Source organism: Protopterus annectens, chromosome 9.part0 (genome assembly GCF_019279795.1).
Source record: "Protopterus annectens isolate FY-2018-M chromosome 9.part0, PAN1.0, whole genome shotgun sequence".
NCBI lineage: Eukaryota > Metazoa > Chordata > Ceratodontiformes > Protopteridae > Protopterus > Protopterus annectens.
In genome coordinates, this window is record NC_056743.1 from 1,300,080,153 (window position 1) to 1,300,096,973 (window position 16,821).

At 39.7% G+C, this 16,821-nt stretch overlaps 1 protein-coding gene across 12 annotated transcripts in view; it reads left to right on the plus strand.

The window, feature by feature from the left end:
• The window catches only part of CAMK2B (calcium/calmodulin dependent protein kinase II beta), a 3,372,251-nt gene that overhangs the window by 2,877,204 nt on the left and 478,226 nt on the right, over nt 1–16,821 (plus strand). For 11 of the 12 annotated variants that reach the window (XM_044084245.1, XM_044084244.1, XM_044084249.1 and 8 more), the window contains one exon: nt 7,718–7,831. The exons of the other annotated variant lie outside the window; for it this stretch is intronic. In XM_044084245.1, the coding sequence (XP_043940180.1) occupies nt 7,718–7,831 (114 nt within the window). The remainder of the gene's footprint in view (nt 1–7,717; nt 7,832–16,821) is intronic. 12 annotated transcript variants of the gene reach the window in all.

Here is a 16,821-nt window from a genome sequence, read left to right on the forward strand (position 1 = left end):
ATGAATTGCACAAAAAACCACATCAGAGAAACTGCAAAATGTTGAATCCCACATTAGCGACAATAAGCAGTGTACGTGTAGGATAGTGCAATCTCAGAGTTTGTATATTTAATTTCCTGGGGGTATGGGGGTGCAGGGGGGCTTGCCCCCCAACAAAAACATAGGAGGAAATATAACTGTAATGTTTAATTTGCTTTACAGGTTTGTTGTACATATTGTCATTATTGGGGATGCTGTTAGTTGTTATTGGTTGATAGTGTCTGGTATTTGTATTGTAATGTATCTGTGGTGTTGATTTAAGGTGTGTAGAATTATGGGATGTTTCACTTGTAGGTAGTTGTGGTTTTGATTTAGGCTAAGCTGTTTTATTATGTTGGTGTTACAGCAAGTTCTAATTTGTAGGAAGGTAGATGGATGGATTATTCGGAGATGTTCGGGGAGGAGATTTCGATATTGTGGGATTCGACATTTTGAAGTTTCGCTGTTGTGGTGTTTCATACAATTCATCTTGATGATATGGGTTTTGATCATATGAAGTAGACCCATATAGATATATATATATAAATATATATAGATATAGAGATATAGATATATATATATATATATATATATATATAGATATATATAGATATATATATATATATATATATATATATGTATATATATATATATATATACACAGACACACATACATATCTACGGATCCCTGTCAGTTTATTGAAGTTTCAAAACTTCAAAGACCATATGGCCGAGACCATATGTTCGAAGCTTTTAAACTTCAAAATAAAAAAAAAAAAAACACTAAAATAAAATAAAACAACTTATCTTTACATTTTTGCAGGGAGGGAAGCTCCCCTGCGCCCCCTACACCTCCTGAAAATTAAATATACCAACTCTGAGATTACACTACAGTGAGGAAAACTGCAAATCCCAAGATGTTCTTCATCTCACATTGCTGCAGTCCTAACAATTGGGTAGTCCGCTGTCCTCGGTCGGCCCGAATATCAAAGTATAAGGCTGACGTCGGTCAGGGCGCATTTGACTGACGTCAGTACGTCAGGGTACAAATGCGCATGACCGGCGTCATATCCTCAGTCTTTTTTGCCGCATGGTCCGATGCAGAAGCAGTGTTGCAAGTGCCGGTTGGCGTTCTGAGATTTTTCGATTTAGAAGTTTCAGACCGAGTTCAAAGTTGGCTAAGTACCCCGTTGGGGAATATTTTAGTTTTTTCTTGCCTCAGTCATTTACCGGATGTCAGAAAAAGTTAATAATTGCATTTCTTGTGGGAAACAGATACCGCATAAAGATTATCATACTTTGTGTATTCCTTGCTTAGGGCCTGAGCACGACGTTGTTGGCTGTTGCTCTTGTGCTAGATTTAATAAACGCACTATAAAGAGAAGGTTGGATTGTGCGAGGTTAGTCTTTGGGAAGCGGTGTAACTATAAAATGCCGTCGGATGCTCCGACGCCCGCTTCTTCAAAGAAGCGCAAGGACAAGGCAGTTAAGCCTAGGCTAGAAGAGCCGTCTGTACCGGACGCCGGTTCTTTAGAGGTGTCGGTGGAGCCGGTGGCTCCACCGGAGGTTTCTTTGTGTTCCCAGGGGGAGACCTTGTTATTACAAGATGTGGCCTCTCAGGAGACTAGTCTGGCTGAGGGGGCTTCTCATGTTACTGTACTCCCCTCCCTTCCTAAGGTGGCTAGGCCCTCTCCTTCTGTTTCCAAGGCTTCCCCCAGGGGCAGGCCAGGTTTAGCTTCTGTTAGTGTTACCCCTAGCTCTTCAGGTACTGTGCCCAAGAAGCATATGCTTAAAATGGCAGAAGATTTGATTACTTTGATTAGGGGTTCTATGCCCCCTCCTGATAAGAGGCCTAGGGTGGAGCCTGAGCTGGGGGGTTTTGAGCAGGCTTCAGATGTTTCAGAGTCTTCGGCTGAAGACTTGCAGGAGTACTCTCCTTATTCTGATTCTGATGTGGATGATTCTACTCCTTCTGCTACTCCTCCTGAGGATTTTTCTTTTTCAGAAACTCTTCATTCCATGAGGGAGCATTTTAAGTGGGAAGGTCAGGACTTCTCTGATTCCAGAAAAAGGCTTAGGGAATTTCTGTTGTTACCCCAGCATAGGCCTTTGGCTATACCTCCTGTTTTGGCTGTAGTGGAAGATGTTTTTATGGAAGCTTCTCTTAATCCTGATTCTTTGCCTCCTGCTCCTGTTAAGCCGGATAGGTATTACAGGGTGCCTGAAGCTCATAAGTATCTTTTTAAGAGTCCTAGGGCAGACCCAGAAACTGTTAGCCATGGGCCTAAAGGTGTTAAGGCTTCTGTTGTTAAGAATCCGGTTCCTGCAGATAAGGAGGCTAGGGCCTTGGCTAGATGGGGCAAGAAAGTCTATACTTCTTCCACTCTTGCTATGAGGGCTTTGAATTGCCAGTTTCACATGTTGAAATACCAAAATTATCTCCTTTCACAATTGAAATCTAGGGTTGATGCTCTGGCTGTAGGTATTGATTGTAAGGAGTTGCAAGATTTAGTGCATGTTTCTGAACAGGTGGGTAAGCATTCTTTGCAATGTGGTTTTGATGCTGTACAGGCCTCGTCTAGGGTGGCTGCCACTGGGTCAGTTCTTCGCAGGCACGCCTGGCTGAGGGATCAGAATTTGTCTGAACATGTTAAAACAAGGATTTTAGGTGCTCCTTTACAATCTGACGTGTTGTTTGGTCCTCCTGTTGAGACAGTTTTAAAGAAAATGGAAGACAAGGCTAGGTCTATGCAGACTGTTAAAGATTTTTTGCAAGTCCAGCCTCCAAAGTTTAGTAGAAATTGGCCTACTAAAGGGTGGACGTATCCTTCTTATGATTCACAGTCTAGGGGTAGATCTAGACGTGGTAAGGGCAGAGCTCAGGGCTCTTTCAGGCCTAGAACAGGGAGTTCTCCTGCACAAGCTTCGGGTGAGGGCAGGGGTCAGTCCTTTCGTAAGCAGACCCAATGACCTACCTTTTCAGCTGCCAGAGCCTGCTCATCTGGCAGCACCTTTGGGGGGAAGGTTGGCACTTTTCAAAGAAAATTGGAGTTTAATTACCCAGGACAGATGGGTATTGGATATCATACACCACGGCTACAGGTTTTATTTCCATACCTTGCCTCCTTTCAACGGCATGCCAGATGTTCCTCCTCAACAAAGAATAGAGGCTCACAAACAGGTTTCTCTGTTGCTCCGACTAGGGGCCATACAGCCGGTCCCTCTGCCAGAAGTGGGCCTAGGATTTTATTCTCGCCTGTTCCTAGTACCAAAGAAGGGGAACACGTGGAGACCAATTTTGGATTTATCTATCCTCAACACTTATCTGGACATTCCCAAGTTCAAAATGTTGACGTTGCAGCAGCTTTTACCTCTGCTGGGTAAAGATCATTGGATGGTAACTTTGGAGCTCAAGGAGGCTTACCTTCATGTTCCTATCAGACTAAGTTGCAGAAAGTATCTGCGTTTTCGAGCTGGGACTTCTCACTATCAGTTCTCTGCATTGCCCTTTGGCTTATCTACTGCGCCCAGAGTGTTCACGAAAGTTCTGGCTCCAGTGATAGCTTTCTTCAGACTAAAAGGAATACAGATCTATCCTTATTTGGACGACTGCCTAATTCTGGCTCAAGGAAGAGAAGAGCTTCTTCATCATTTGGAATATGTGATAGCAGTGCTAAGATGCCTAGGGTATTCTGTGAACGAAATAAAGTCCAGTCTAGTACCCTCTCAAGACATGTGCTTTCTGGGTGTGAGACTGAATACAGCATCCCAGATGGCCTTTTTAACCCCGGACAAACAAAAGAGTCTATCCCTTTACTTCCATCAACTATCTCATCAGTCCGGGCTGACTGCAAGGACAGTCCTTCAAGCCTTAAGGTTCATGGCATCTTGTATTCTGGTACTTCCCAATGCCAAACTGCATATGAGGAAGCTACAATGGTATCTCAAAAATGTATAGACACAGCACTGCCAGGATCTGGACACTGTCATTCAAATAATACCTTGCATTCAAAAGGAATTTTTGTGGTGGGCTCAGGAATGTCACCTAAACAAGGGACTCTCTGTGACCCGGCCAGAGGCGAGTCAGATTTTAACGACAGATGCCTCAGACAAAGCTTGGGGAGCTCATCTAAATGGAAAGTGGATACAAAACAAGTGGCCTGTCAGACTACAACATCTACATATCAACATGAAGGAGATGTTAGCAGTCCAGTTTGCATTAATTGCTTTCAAGGAATTACTTCTTCCAGGGCAGGTGTTGATTCTAACAGACAACACAACTGTCATGTGGTACATCAACAAGCAAGGGGGAACACATTCTTATCCTCTATGCAGGCAAGCAATGATTCTGTGGGAGACTGCTCTCAGTTTACAGCTCAATCTTCAGGCAAGGTTTCTGCCGGGAGCACAGAACTCCTTAGCAGATGTGTTGAGCAGACAAATTATGGATCCCCACGAGTGGAAATTGGATCCTCATGTATTTCGGAAATTGACAGTGTCATGGGGAACTCCAGACATAGATCTGTTCGCTTCCCCACTAAACCACCAGCTGCCAAAGTTTTGCACAAAAAGGTTTCATCCCACAGCTTGGAAAGTGGATGCTCTTTCTTTCAATTGGAGCAATCTTCATGTGTATGCCTTTCCGCCTCTGCCTCTCCTCCCAAAGGTACTACTGAAGGCCAGACAAGACAAGCCAAGGATGATTTTGTTGGCTCCAGATTGGCCTCGACAGCATTGGTACCCATTACTGAGGAGCCTGGTACGGAAGCCTCCATGGCCTTTGCCTTCGATTCCACACCTGTTGTCTCAGGAGGACAGTCATTTGCTCAATGTCAAGCTTCACTCTCTGCACCTAACAGCCTGGTATATTCTGTTTTGAACCATTGTGGGCCTCCACTTCCACAACAAGTTTTGAATGTTATTTTGGAAGCCAGAAGGCCTAGTACAAGGAAAGTGTACGCAGACAAATGGAAGAGATTTTTATTTTGGAGTGCAGCAAAGGATTTTGATGTTTCTGGGCCTAATTTAAGTGTGGCTCTTCAATATCTTACTGAGTTACTGGACAAAGGTTTGTCCTTCTCTTCTATTAAAGTTCATGCTGCAGCAATTTCGGCTCACTATGATTGTGACCCACCATTGTTTTCTCATCCTTTGTTCAAGCAATTTCTTAGAGGGGCAAAGAATATAAGACCCCCACGAAAAGCTCCTACTCCTGCTTGGGATCTCAATTTTGTGTTGGAGAAACTCACTCTACAACCTTTTGAGCCTACAGCTACTGCTGAGTTGAAATATTTATCATGGAAGACTGCTTTTTTGTTGGCCATTACCTCTGCAAGAAGGGTTTCTGAATTACAGGCCCTTATGGCGGTTGAGCCTTTCTTGATTTTCCATAAGGATAGGGTATCATTACGTACTAATCCTTCCTTTATGCCTAAGGTGGTTTCTAGTGTGGCTTTAAACCAAACTATTCATTTGCCTACTTTTTATGCAAATCCCCAAAATAAAGGGGAAAAGATTTTGCACACTTTAGATGTCCACAGGCAGTTGCGTTATTATTTGGACAGAACTAAAGGTTTCAGGCAGTCTCAGCAGTTGTTTGTTTCTTTTGCTTTGTGTTCTCAGGGCAAGCCTGTATCAAAACAAACTATTTCTAAGTGGATTGGGTTTTGCATTGCTTTCTGTTATTCCCATCATGGCAAGGAGATTCCAGCTGGGATTAGGCCTCATTCCACTAGGGCTACTGCCACTTCAACAGCTTTTTTGAGGGGAGTGGCAACCAAGGATATTTTGGAGGCAGCTACTTGGAGTTCTGTGCATACTTTCTCTAAGCATTATCACCTGCCACTTTACTCTAAGTCCAGGGCTGGTTTTGCCACTGCTGTTTTGCAGGGCATTTTGGCAGCTCCTGCTTCCTTGTAGTTAGCCATCCTCCATTACCTCTGCTTTGGGATTCTACCCAATTGTTAGGACTGCAGCAATGTGAGATGAAGAACATAGTACAGTTTTGTACCTACCATAAATGTAGATGTTTGAAGATCCACATTGCTGCAGTCCAATTTTCCCTCCCTCCTTCCCCTCTGTTGTTAGAGGTGGTTGTGTGGGTTGGGTTGTACATTTTGTGTATATTGTATATATTGTACATATAGTTAGTGCAAGGGTGGTTGGTTGGTTGTTTGCTGTCTTTTGGTTTTGACCTTTCTTTTTAGGGTCTTCTGACATCTAGGGCAAGAAAAGACTGAGGATATGACGCCGGTCATGCGCATTTGTACCCTGACGTACTGACGTCATTCAAATGCGCCCTGACCGACGTCAGCCTTATACTTTGATATTCGGGCCGACCGAGGACAGCGGACTACCCAATTGTTAGGACTGCAGCAATGTGGATCTTCGAACATCTACATTTATAGTAGGTACAAAACTGTACTTTCTGCACTGTGTGGCAATCTCAATACAAACTGTTCAAAGTTTCAAAACTTCAAACAAATGGTCTCGGCCATATGGTCTTCGAAGTTTTGAAACTTCAATAAACTGATAGGGATCCATATACATATATTTGTGTGTGTGTGTATTTATATGTATACATATATATATATATATATATATATATATATATATATATATATATATATATATAAAATACAAAGTAGAGAGTCAATTATCCGAATGTTGATTATCTGAAATGTCAGTTATCCGAACCCAGCCTTCCAAAGTTTTCGGTAGGAAAAATCATAAAATCTGATTATGTAAACATTATATGTATTAGCTTGTGCATGTTTTTTTAACTTGTCCGCTTGTGTTTGAAAAATATTCTTTATTGTCCACTGGATTTGCTGAATGGTTGAAAAATATATTCCCTGAGTGCAGAAAAAACAAGATTTTAGATGTTTTTTATACAGTTCGATGTATGTTTGACTCTCTGCTGTGTGTATGTATACACATATATATATATATATATATATATATATATATATATATATATATATGCACATGTATATATATACATATATATATATATATATATATATATATATATATATATATATTTTTTTTTTTTTTTTTTGGTTAAATCTAGACACATATACGCATTTTTTTTCCCTACCAGACTGCCTTGACTTGTTTTCTTCCAGTCACTTAGTTTTAGCTACACTGACATCCAGGCAGCAGCTTCCTATATCTGTCAGTAAACACTGAATAGTGCTGTCTTACAGAAAGAAGATGGTGCAGCATTGATAAGCAGTTGCAAATGTTTAATTGGGATTTGTGAGCCTACATGGGATCCCATAGCCTTCAATCCATGCATGGTAACTGCTGTTGAAATCACATAGTTGGCCAAACTTTGCACCCTTTGGACTGTGCACCTTAAGGGTTTCTGATGAAATTGTGAGTAGAGGGATCTCAAATGCTTTTTACTTGAATCTGTCTGCATCTCATATTACGTGAAACATCAGCCTTTAATTTATGTAACTGTCTAGCCACAGTTGAAATATTTTCATTTTCTTCCCTTCTGTCTATTATCAGCAGTGTTTAGTATAGCTGATCATATGAATATGCAGACCACAGGCAAAAGCATAGCCACTCACCGAGAACTTTGTTTAAAATGTTTTATGGTGTCTTGTGATGTTTCCATTTGCTGTCTTATGTTTCTTCATTTTGCTTGTGCCTGTGTTTCATTCAATACTGCCAATGTTTCATTCCTCAGCTACCAAGCTTACAGATGTTTTAAACAGTGTTCGGAAGGGCTCAGGTCCCCTGCCAGAGTTGGAGGGCTCACAGCGCCCATCGCCTGTCCTCACATCTCTGGGCTCCTGTCTGTGTAAGTAGTGTTAGCATTTGACGCTGCTTCTGCTGCATGCAGCATGACATGCCTTTGTAGCCCTGCATGTCACAAGAGACCAAGATTTTTGTGTGCTTGCAGAATTTTGGGCAGCCATGGCTAAATGGGTAGTGCCAAGTTTCTCTGTTAGCTGAAGCCTAATTTTTGTATCAGCACTGCTCAGATGCCTGCATGTAGACCTGGAGTGCTATACTGGTTTTAGCTGGGTACTTTATATTTCTCCAGCCACTGCTTGTCTTACACACATTTCATTAGGTATGAGATTTATTTAAGACCTTTAGCCGTCAAAAAAAATGTTGCTGCACTAGGACTTATAAAATATTTAATCTGAAGTATATTGTTTGCCTTTATGGTCCTCAGAAAATGGTCATTTTTTTCTGTTCAAATGTAATCAGACTTGATACTGAAGCCTCAGTGCCAATGCTGTTGGTGGTACCCAGCTGGTTAATGGTGGTGTTACCTCCAAGATAGAACTTAGAGATATCACAACACAGTTATGACAGAAAATACCTCCCTTTATTAAAGTTCTCTTCCTGCTAAACAACAGACCCTGTACTGGTTATTCATACACTTTTTATGGATAACTGTACCTGTTTTCCCATCCTGACAAAATCCATCTCATCCAAGTCTGAGAGTATTTAAATTTTGATGCTTCTTACAGACTGCCTCACTCTGTAACAACATTTAATTAACTTTTATTTTACACTTGGAATATTTGCCATACAGAGTTTGTTTCCACGTTTGCTTTTTGATCCACTTCTTAATAGTTACTTTAAAAATATGAGCATTACCATTCTTGCATTTAGTGCCTTGACCCAGTCAGTGTAAGTGCTTTACTGGCCATAAGTAAATCAATTAATTTTCAACTGTACTGTCTCTGTCATGTACTTTATCATGATGTGTACTGTAAAAATCCTTTCATTTTGTACTCCATCAATTAATATTATACAAAACTTCACCTGAGTTCAGAGTGCTAGTGTCCTTTCCTTCAGGGACTTCAATGTACTCAGGAATCACTTGATGGCCTTCTTGATCTCATATATCATACATCATTTGCAGCTTCTGCCAGTTTAGTATTGTGTCCTGCATTAATGCTTTATTCATTAATCATCATGTGTATAGAAGTACTGATTTTTAACTGCTGAATTTTAACCATATTAACTGATCTTTAAAAGTTTGTCTTTTAAAACACAAAATTCCAGGTTTTCCTTCAGGACTGTCTAGTGTAATTTGCAAAATAGACATACTTGTTGCATGTTTCTCTTCAATATTAGAAAATTAGCATTCTACCATGGGACTCTGCTAATAGGGGGCATTTTTGTTGGAAATGAGTAAACAATCTTAGAAACGCTGAACCAGAAAATGGTCTGTGTTGAACTCCATTGGTGAGCTTCTTTTCAGCCAGCTGTATTCCATGTACTGCATGCCTGCTGTGGTTCCAGCTGTAACTAGTTTACCACTCGGTTGCATGCCTTTCTTTTCCAGTTCATGATAACTTTATATTTGATATCAGGTTGCATATGTGTAAATTTAAAAAAGTTTTAAGTTTACAAGTTACTATTTCCCCCCATGCCATTATTACTCTGAGGAACAATAGCTAATCTCGTTGATAGGAATCACAAATTACAGACAAATATGGGAACAAGGTTGACACATCCATTAGTATAGCTGTAAGGGCTATTACCTAACTTTCTCACAAGGTGTCCTAACAGTTTTTTGCCTGTGATTTCAATTAAACTGTATCATTATGAGTTTTCTTCTGGGAGAATTGCTTTGACAGTTGCTCATACTATTTGGCTTACTCATCAGTGAACAAGTTGTTTACCTTAAAGCCCTAAAGCTGTTCCCTTCCTTGTGAAAGGCCATTGCTTTTTTTTTTTTTTTTTTTTTTTTGCTGGAATAGGCACGGATGATCAAATGACTTGAAGATCCCATATATAGACAGTTCTGGCATTTCCTCTCTTCATTTCTTGTTGCCATTGTGAGATCATTGGCTTTTGGCTATGTTCTCCTTGCAAATACTGTGATGGCAATTAATTCATTACACTTTGTTATTGGAATTGACAGTTTTTTTTCCCTAGGTGCCTTTTTCCCTTCTGCCTGCCTAACATAAAGCCCCCCCCCCCCCACCCCATTGGACTGGAGCTTGTTCATTCCCAAGTGGTGGGAAAATACTAAGAACTGCTAGGGTTAGAGCCAGCCAAAGGGGCCATCATTCAGACAGACATCAGGGAGCTTGTGCTCTCACCAGCATTCTGGCAATGAGGTTACTTATGTAAGATCCTAACCTCACCCCTGGGAAGTGGGACAGGCTACCCTTATCAACATGGGGATTCTCACCCTGCAAGTGCACCCTCCCCTGTTCTCACTAATGAGGGCTACCTCCACTGCAATACCATCCCTTCTGTAAGGTGCTGTGGTTGCATACTTGCTACTCTGTCCTCTACGAAGGATGGGCATGCCCATCCTTCCCTGCCATCACTGCCAAGCACCAGGGCCACTAATTAAACTTTAATTTCCTGACCAGAGCCACTAAACTAACGTGGATTGCCTGGACTGTGTTTATGACTTTGTCCTTTTCCGTCACTGGTGCTGGATGTCTTCCTTGATTCACATTTTAATATTTCTTTGTTTTACAGGGCATGTTTTAATTTTACAAATTTATTAAAAATTTTGCTGCAGTTCTTATAGGAGATCACCTCTAAAGACATCCATGCTCAGTGTTTGTATTGCTTAGGGCCTGGCTACAGCACTGACGTTTGTGAAAGTATTTAAAATTTAACAAAACTACAATACTTAGGTGGTTAAAAACTTTAGCATTTGCACCAAGGAGCTAAAGAATAAAACATGTATACTATTAACCAGTTTAGATCTTTATTAATTTAAGTGTTAAGGTATCACTTCATGCTTCCTCCTTGTTAAAAATTGAGATTTACATGTGCAAAGTGTGTTGGTATGCAGTGTTTGCCTTCATATGTTTTTACTCCACTGGTTGGTTTGCAGAAAAAAACCTTTTGCAGTGTCCCTGGATTTGTTTTTGTACATACAAACCACATTGCTATATTTCCCCTTCCTTTTTCTTGTCTCCAGAAGTCACTTATAACAAAGTACATTTTTTATTGATTTTTTTTTTTTTAAATAACGGACATCAAGGTTAACTTACCTTGAATCAGATAATGGATGCCACTGCAAAGAATCACTGTTGAAATATTTGTGCATGGACAAAATCCCTTACTAAATCTATTTGCCAGCCTCCAGTTCAATTGGTGCTATGGCTTTAATATACTGGTGTGTTTGCTCATGCCTTCCAAATATCTCCACCATTACATACCAGTTTTGCAGTGTGGTAACCACCTGACATGCCCATACACCTTTAGCCATCAATATGCAGCTACTCCTGTTTATGTGAGTATGTGAATTCATTTTCAGACTTAAGGTGTGGAAGCTGCATTGAATAATTCTAGGTGCTTGTTCAGGTTTCACATGGTGCTTGCTTAGAGCTACTCTCATATTAAGCCACTATGAATATGTTGCACTGCCACCTCTGATACCAGGGTAATGTTTTAATCTTTCTATTCCCGCACTGCACACTAGCAGTATCTGGTGCAAATACAACAGAGAAATATGCAAGAGATACACCACCTAAGCATCATTTGCCATGCAGAATGTACAAGTATGCATACCAAATTTCTGTGTTTCCAAACATCGGTGTTACTACACTACTACTGAATAAAATGAACATATTGAAATGTAACATGACCTGTTACCAGATGTAATTAAGATTTTTTCCTGTATAAACAAATTTCCATGATTCTCTGGCTGTTTGGTTTGATTCAGTTTACTGGCCACCTGTAGAGGTTTGCTCTTTCTTAGCAAGTTGCAGTAAATATTTTGTTATCCAGTTGTTTACCTGGTTAGTTTGACTGGGCACACTATGAACGTTTCCAGCGGCATCCTGGGGTAAAAGCTCAAAATGGTGCCATCTCAATGGTCTGACCTTGTAATGTTGTCCCTTAACTGCTGCCTTGAATATCTTGCATAAGGCAGATCTGAATTATCCATTGCAATGTCCAATTCAGTGTTTCATCTACAGATTGTGTGCCTACTGCCTTTGATGAATACATTACCTAGGTTACAGTAAAAAAATAACATTGCAATACGGAATGGATGGCAAACCAAAGAAACTAAGACAGTCACGACTACAGCACCCAACATTAGAGTACAACTTACTATTTCCTATCCATCTACAGGTTGCGGTAGTAGAACCCAGAGCCATATGCATAAAAAGCAAATATACTCACCGATGTGCTGCTACTACTGCTTTCAAGTGTTGTAGCACAATCACTGATGACCATATGCTAAACAAAACAATTACACATTGAAACAGATTTCACATCAAGACAGTGACAAAAATAATGGCAATGCAAATACAATCAGAAGGAATTCAGAAGAAACTGCACAACCTACAAGCTCTGTAGAAAATACAGAAACATCGGATTTGTGACATTACACAGACATGGTTTAAAGCCACAGAATGTATTCCGTCAGTGCAAGGCTAAATTGCCTTGCACACATGTAGACCATGAGGCACAAGAGAATGGGACACAAGGTGGAAATGTGTCTCAGTCTTGATTAGCAGCAAGTATTCTTCAATATTTTTCAAACCGGATGACACCCAGGCATTTACCCACATGCAAATAACTGGAGAGTGTCCCTTACCATATCTGAGCAAGCTACAAGTCATCATCTGTGGCACAAGAAATCACAGTTCAATATAGGAATGAATGCTAATTATCATCTGCTGTTAAAATCAAGTAAAAACACTAACACCCTATGCAAAAACTCAGAATAAGTTTTGCAAGGATCTGCCAATGCACACATGATAATATGCTGATTATTAGTCAGAGAAAATCAAATGTAATGTTCTTTGGCACCCCATAATAGCTTGCTAAAACTCTGCACCTGACAATAATTGACACATCAGGCAATATGCTGCCTGTAGTTACAGAGCAAAAATATCCAGGATCACATTGGACCCTACTCTCTTATTAACAAACCATACAGATAATATTAGCGGAACCTTAAATAACTAAATTTATGCTACAAGCTCTCATACCTTCTCACCTCCAGCATGTGCACAACCAAAGCTATAAACATACTTATCCCAAAAACTGAGCATGGGCTCCCTTTAATAGCTCTTCACTCTACTACAAATACAAATAACACTTGTACTGTTACTTTTACAAAGATCTGTAGATTTGAATTACTTACAGAACCAAATATGCATCTTTGCTATTTCCTCCAATGCTTCAAGTAGCTACCCATCAATGAAAGAACAACCTTTCTACTTGGTTCAAAGATATAGAAATTATTAAAATGGGACTTTGTCTACCTCTAAAATCCAAACTACATATTAACCAAACTCTTATCTGAGAGACAGTCAGGATGATGGCTTAATACTTATCAGATCATGTTTCAAGACAACCACAGGAAAACATGCATTCTCAAAGCTGGATTCAGCAGGTTGGTATAATCTCCCAGGAGTAGCTAGGGAGCAAAGCAATCTGGAAGCATTCAAAACCAAATTAATAGAACTGCTGTGGGATACCAGATGCCTGTGCTATTGTGACAATGGCTAGTCAGTTCTTGAAGTTGGAGTGAATGGCTAGCCATTGCATACCATGCCTATGCCAAAACATACCTGCACTATGACTGTAGCATTGATGTATGTATGGTAAATAAAGCAATCCTGAGGGAAAGCACTTTGGATGACTTTATCATTATGTTGAATAGTGCTACTGTTTTTAGCAAAATGGATGTGAAAGCAAGTTACTACCAAATGGAGGTGAATCCTAAGAACAGAATAACACATACATTTTTAATCACAAAGGTCTTAGAAGATACAGGAGTTTAATTTGGGTTGTAAGATCGGTTGCAGAAACTTTCAGATGTAGAATATATTTTATCCCAGGCATTCTGAATGTTAACATTTTCTTTGACGATGCAGCCACAGTTCAATACCAAGTGCATACATATATCCACAACAGTTGTTTGGTCAGCAGGACCCAAACAGGCAATGTTTAAACATTTTTGGATGCACGTGTGAACTGCAGCACAGCGACCGAAAAGCAAGGAGAAATGAAGATGCCACATTAAAGAGATACTGATACTTTGCTGTCAAACAATGTATTTCTACAAAAAATGTTATACTCACCAGTATAAATCCATGAGGGAAGCTGATGCAGAAAGAGACTCACACAAGGTTCCAATAGGGAAATACAGCGTACTGGAAGCACAGTGCTAAAAAGAAGTACCCTACCTCCTGCACTTGTATTTGAGCACTCAGGCTGGGGGAAGGACAAGGGAGCCATGACATCACAGAATGGGTGGGTCTTATTATTTTAGTTAGAATCAGATGACGGCTGTGGTGATGTCACTTTGGGGGAGGGAACTGATTTAAAAAAAAAAAAAGTGCCTGCACTGCCTGGCCTCGATGATGTCAGTAATTGGGCGACTCCAACAAGCTTTATACAAACGTGAGAGAATCATTTTGTAAGCGAAACCATCACAGTATGAGAAGGTAGGCTTCTGTTACAAAAGTAAGGGGAATTATAAAAAATGTAAATGCTTTATTGTTGTTGCTTTACAGAGGACAATGTAAATAGGGAGGAAAAGGGCCGTGAAGTTGAGGAATACATTAGAGAAACCTGTTGTACTCCTTTAACTGAGAAATGGCTTAAAAGTTAGAGACCTATTTTCCTTTTTTACTTGTCATGGTAATTATGGTCAGAAAGGAAAGACACCTCTGTTAAAGGGAAATAAAATTCCAGATCCCCTAAAAATATTATGAAAACAGGCTTAAAAGAGGCAGTAAGTGATAAAGGTAAATGATCTTGTAGTTCCTAATAGAAAATTAGTGGTATTTTGGCTCCACATCAGGGTTTTCTAGACCATTTATGATATGCATAAGAAGTACTCTTCATTATTGGCTTGGGCTATTTTTAAAAGTAAGCTGGTACAGATGTCAGGTCCAGGAATATTAACCGAAATAGAAAATATGTAAGTGTATTACTCTGATGCTCCAGGTCAACTTTGAGGGCCTTTACTTGCAAAAGATTAATTGTTGGTGCCATTATAACCCCTTTCACTTCACAGCTTGTTATTTCTCCTACATCTGATTATAAACTATTCATGAAGGAATATTTTAACATTGTCCAAGCAGCCCACATCACTCCCCATACATGACCAGTTTAGGTCTTCACTAAACCAGAGATTAAACCTTCACAATTACCACATTTAATATGTCAAGAAAAAAAGAAAAAGAGGTCACCTTCCCCAGTGCCAGTTTTAGAAGAGGAAGATTTTTGTAAGTCAAAATGAGTTACATGTCCTGTCAGTCTTAAGTTCATAGGTAAGAACTAGGCTAACTGCCCTTGCAAGCTATTTTAAGCCTTTCCAGTTTTCCCAAATGTGAAAATCAAATCCTTACCTAGTGTCTGTAAGCAAATTAACCATTCCATCAACACAAGCATGCAGTAAAATAGCAAAGTATTTTGTTTGTCTATTTGGGGGCCTTTCTTTGATCAGAAGATGGTGCCTTGAAATTATAAGGTTAAACTAAACTGTTCTGTACATCTTCTATATAGTAATTCTAGGGTTGTCATCTCTTCCAATTCTCAGCATTCAGACTCTCAGATTCTTTCTCCTAAAAGCCAAACAGACTGTAAAGAGCCCTTGTGGACAGGCCTGATTTATATAATCATCTGAAGGGTAACCAACTGTCTTTTTCCTTTCTTCGGTCAGCAGTAACAAAGGAGGACAGTTCCCTTGTTCTCTCAGCCCTTTAACAGAGGGTAGAATATAGAAATTAGAAAAAAGTTTACTTATGCATTAATGTAGCTATCACATCCATTGTTATTTTTCTTATATGGTGTCCTGTCAACTTATTTTCAGAGGAAGATGCAAGACACCATCAAGGACCTGCAAGAAGAGGACAACATGGATAAATTAGATTAAATGCTACTTCAGATAAAATAGGTGTACACATTTTGACGTGTGCTTGTGATGTAGTAGAAGCCTCATCGTGTCTCAACATGAGCCTGTCGTGATGATGATGCATAGATACTGGATACCTTATTATCTGCCGGTACACTTTTTGTAAACCATCTAGTGACATACTGGGAGTTTGGAGAAAAAAGGTAAACAAAATCAGCTGCTAGGCAAATTTTGTGTACCCAGCCCCTCAGCGTTCAAAAAAAAGGCATGTTCAGTAAGAGGTATTTCTGGAGAAACCAACTCCATCACTAAATCAATATAAAGATTATAGCTAAAGTATAAACTTTATTAAACCATCTGGTGTCTTACTAAAGCCTTCAGAAAAGGATTGCTTTGGTGACCTGCTTTGAAAGCTTTTGTAAATGTGCCAAAGGATTTAGTAAAGTTTATAGTTTGGCTTCATTATCTGTTTGTTGTTTTTACTATTAACAGCTTTTATTTTGGTGTTTGTGGTATTAGAGAGTCTTTATTTATGGCAACAGACTATTTGAGTAATATCCCCAGGGCCTTTAGAGACAATGGCACTCAACAAAGTATGGAAGAATTAGTGGTTAATAATTCAAAAGATAGAGAGGAGGTGGAAAATGTGCAAGACAATCTGGATACTTTGTGGATGTATTTAACTTCAGAATAAAGGAATCCTTTTTCTTCTTTTGTTGGTCGTGGCAATGTGGGTTTTTCTGCTGATATGCATGAGGCACACATGATAAAAGAGACAAATGTTTATTTCAACATTTTAAATAAAAAAAAATTTGAGTTAGGAATGACACCTAGGGGCTTGTTTATTTTTAAGAGACCTTACTACTCCATTTTAATGGTAATAGCAAGGAAGATAATAGGTTCCAGACATGTTGGATTGCAGCAGCCCACAGCTTTGCCACTAACTGGGTTAACCTACTAAATGAGCAAAATTT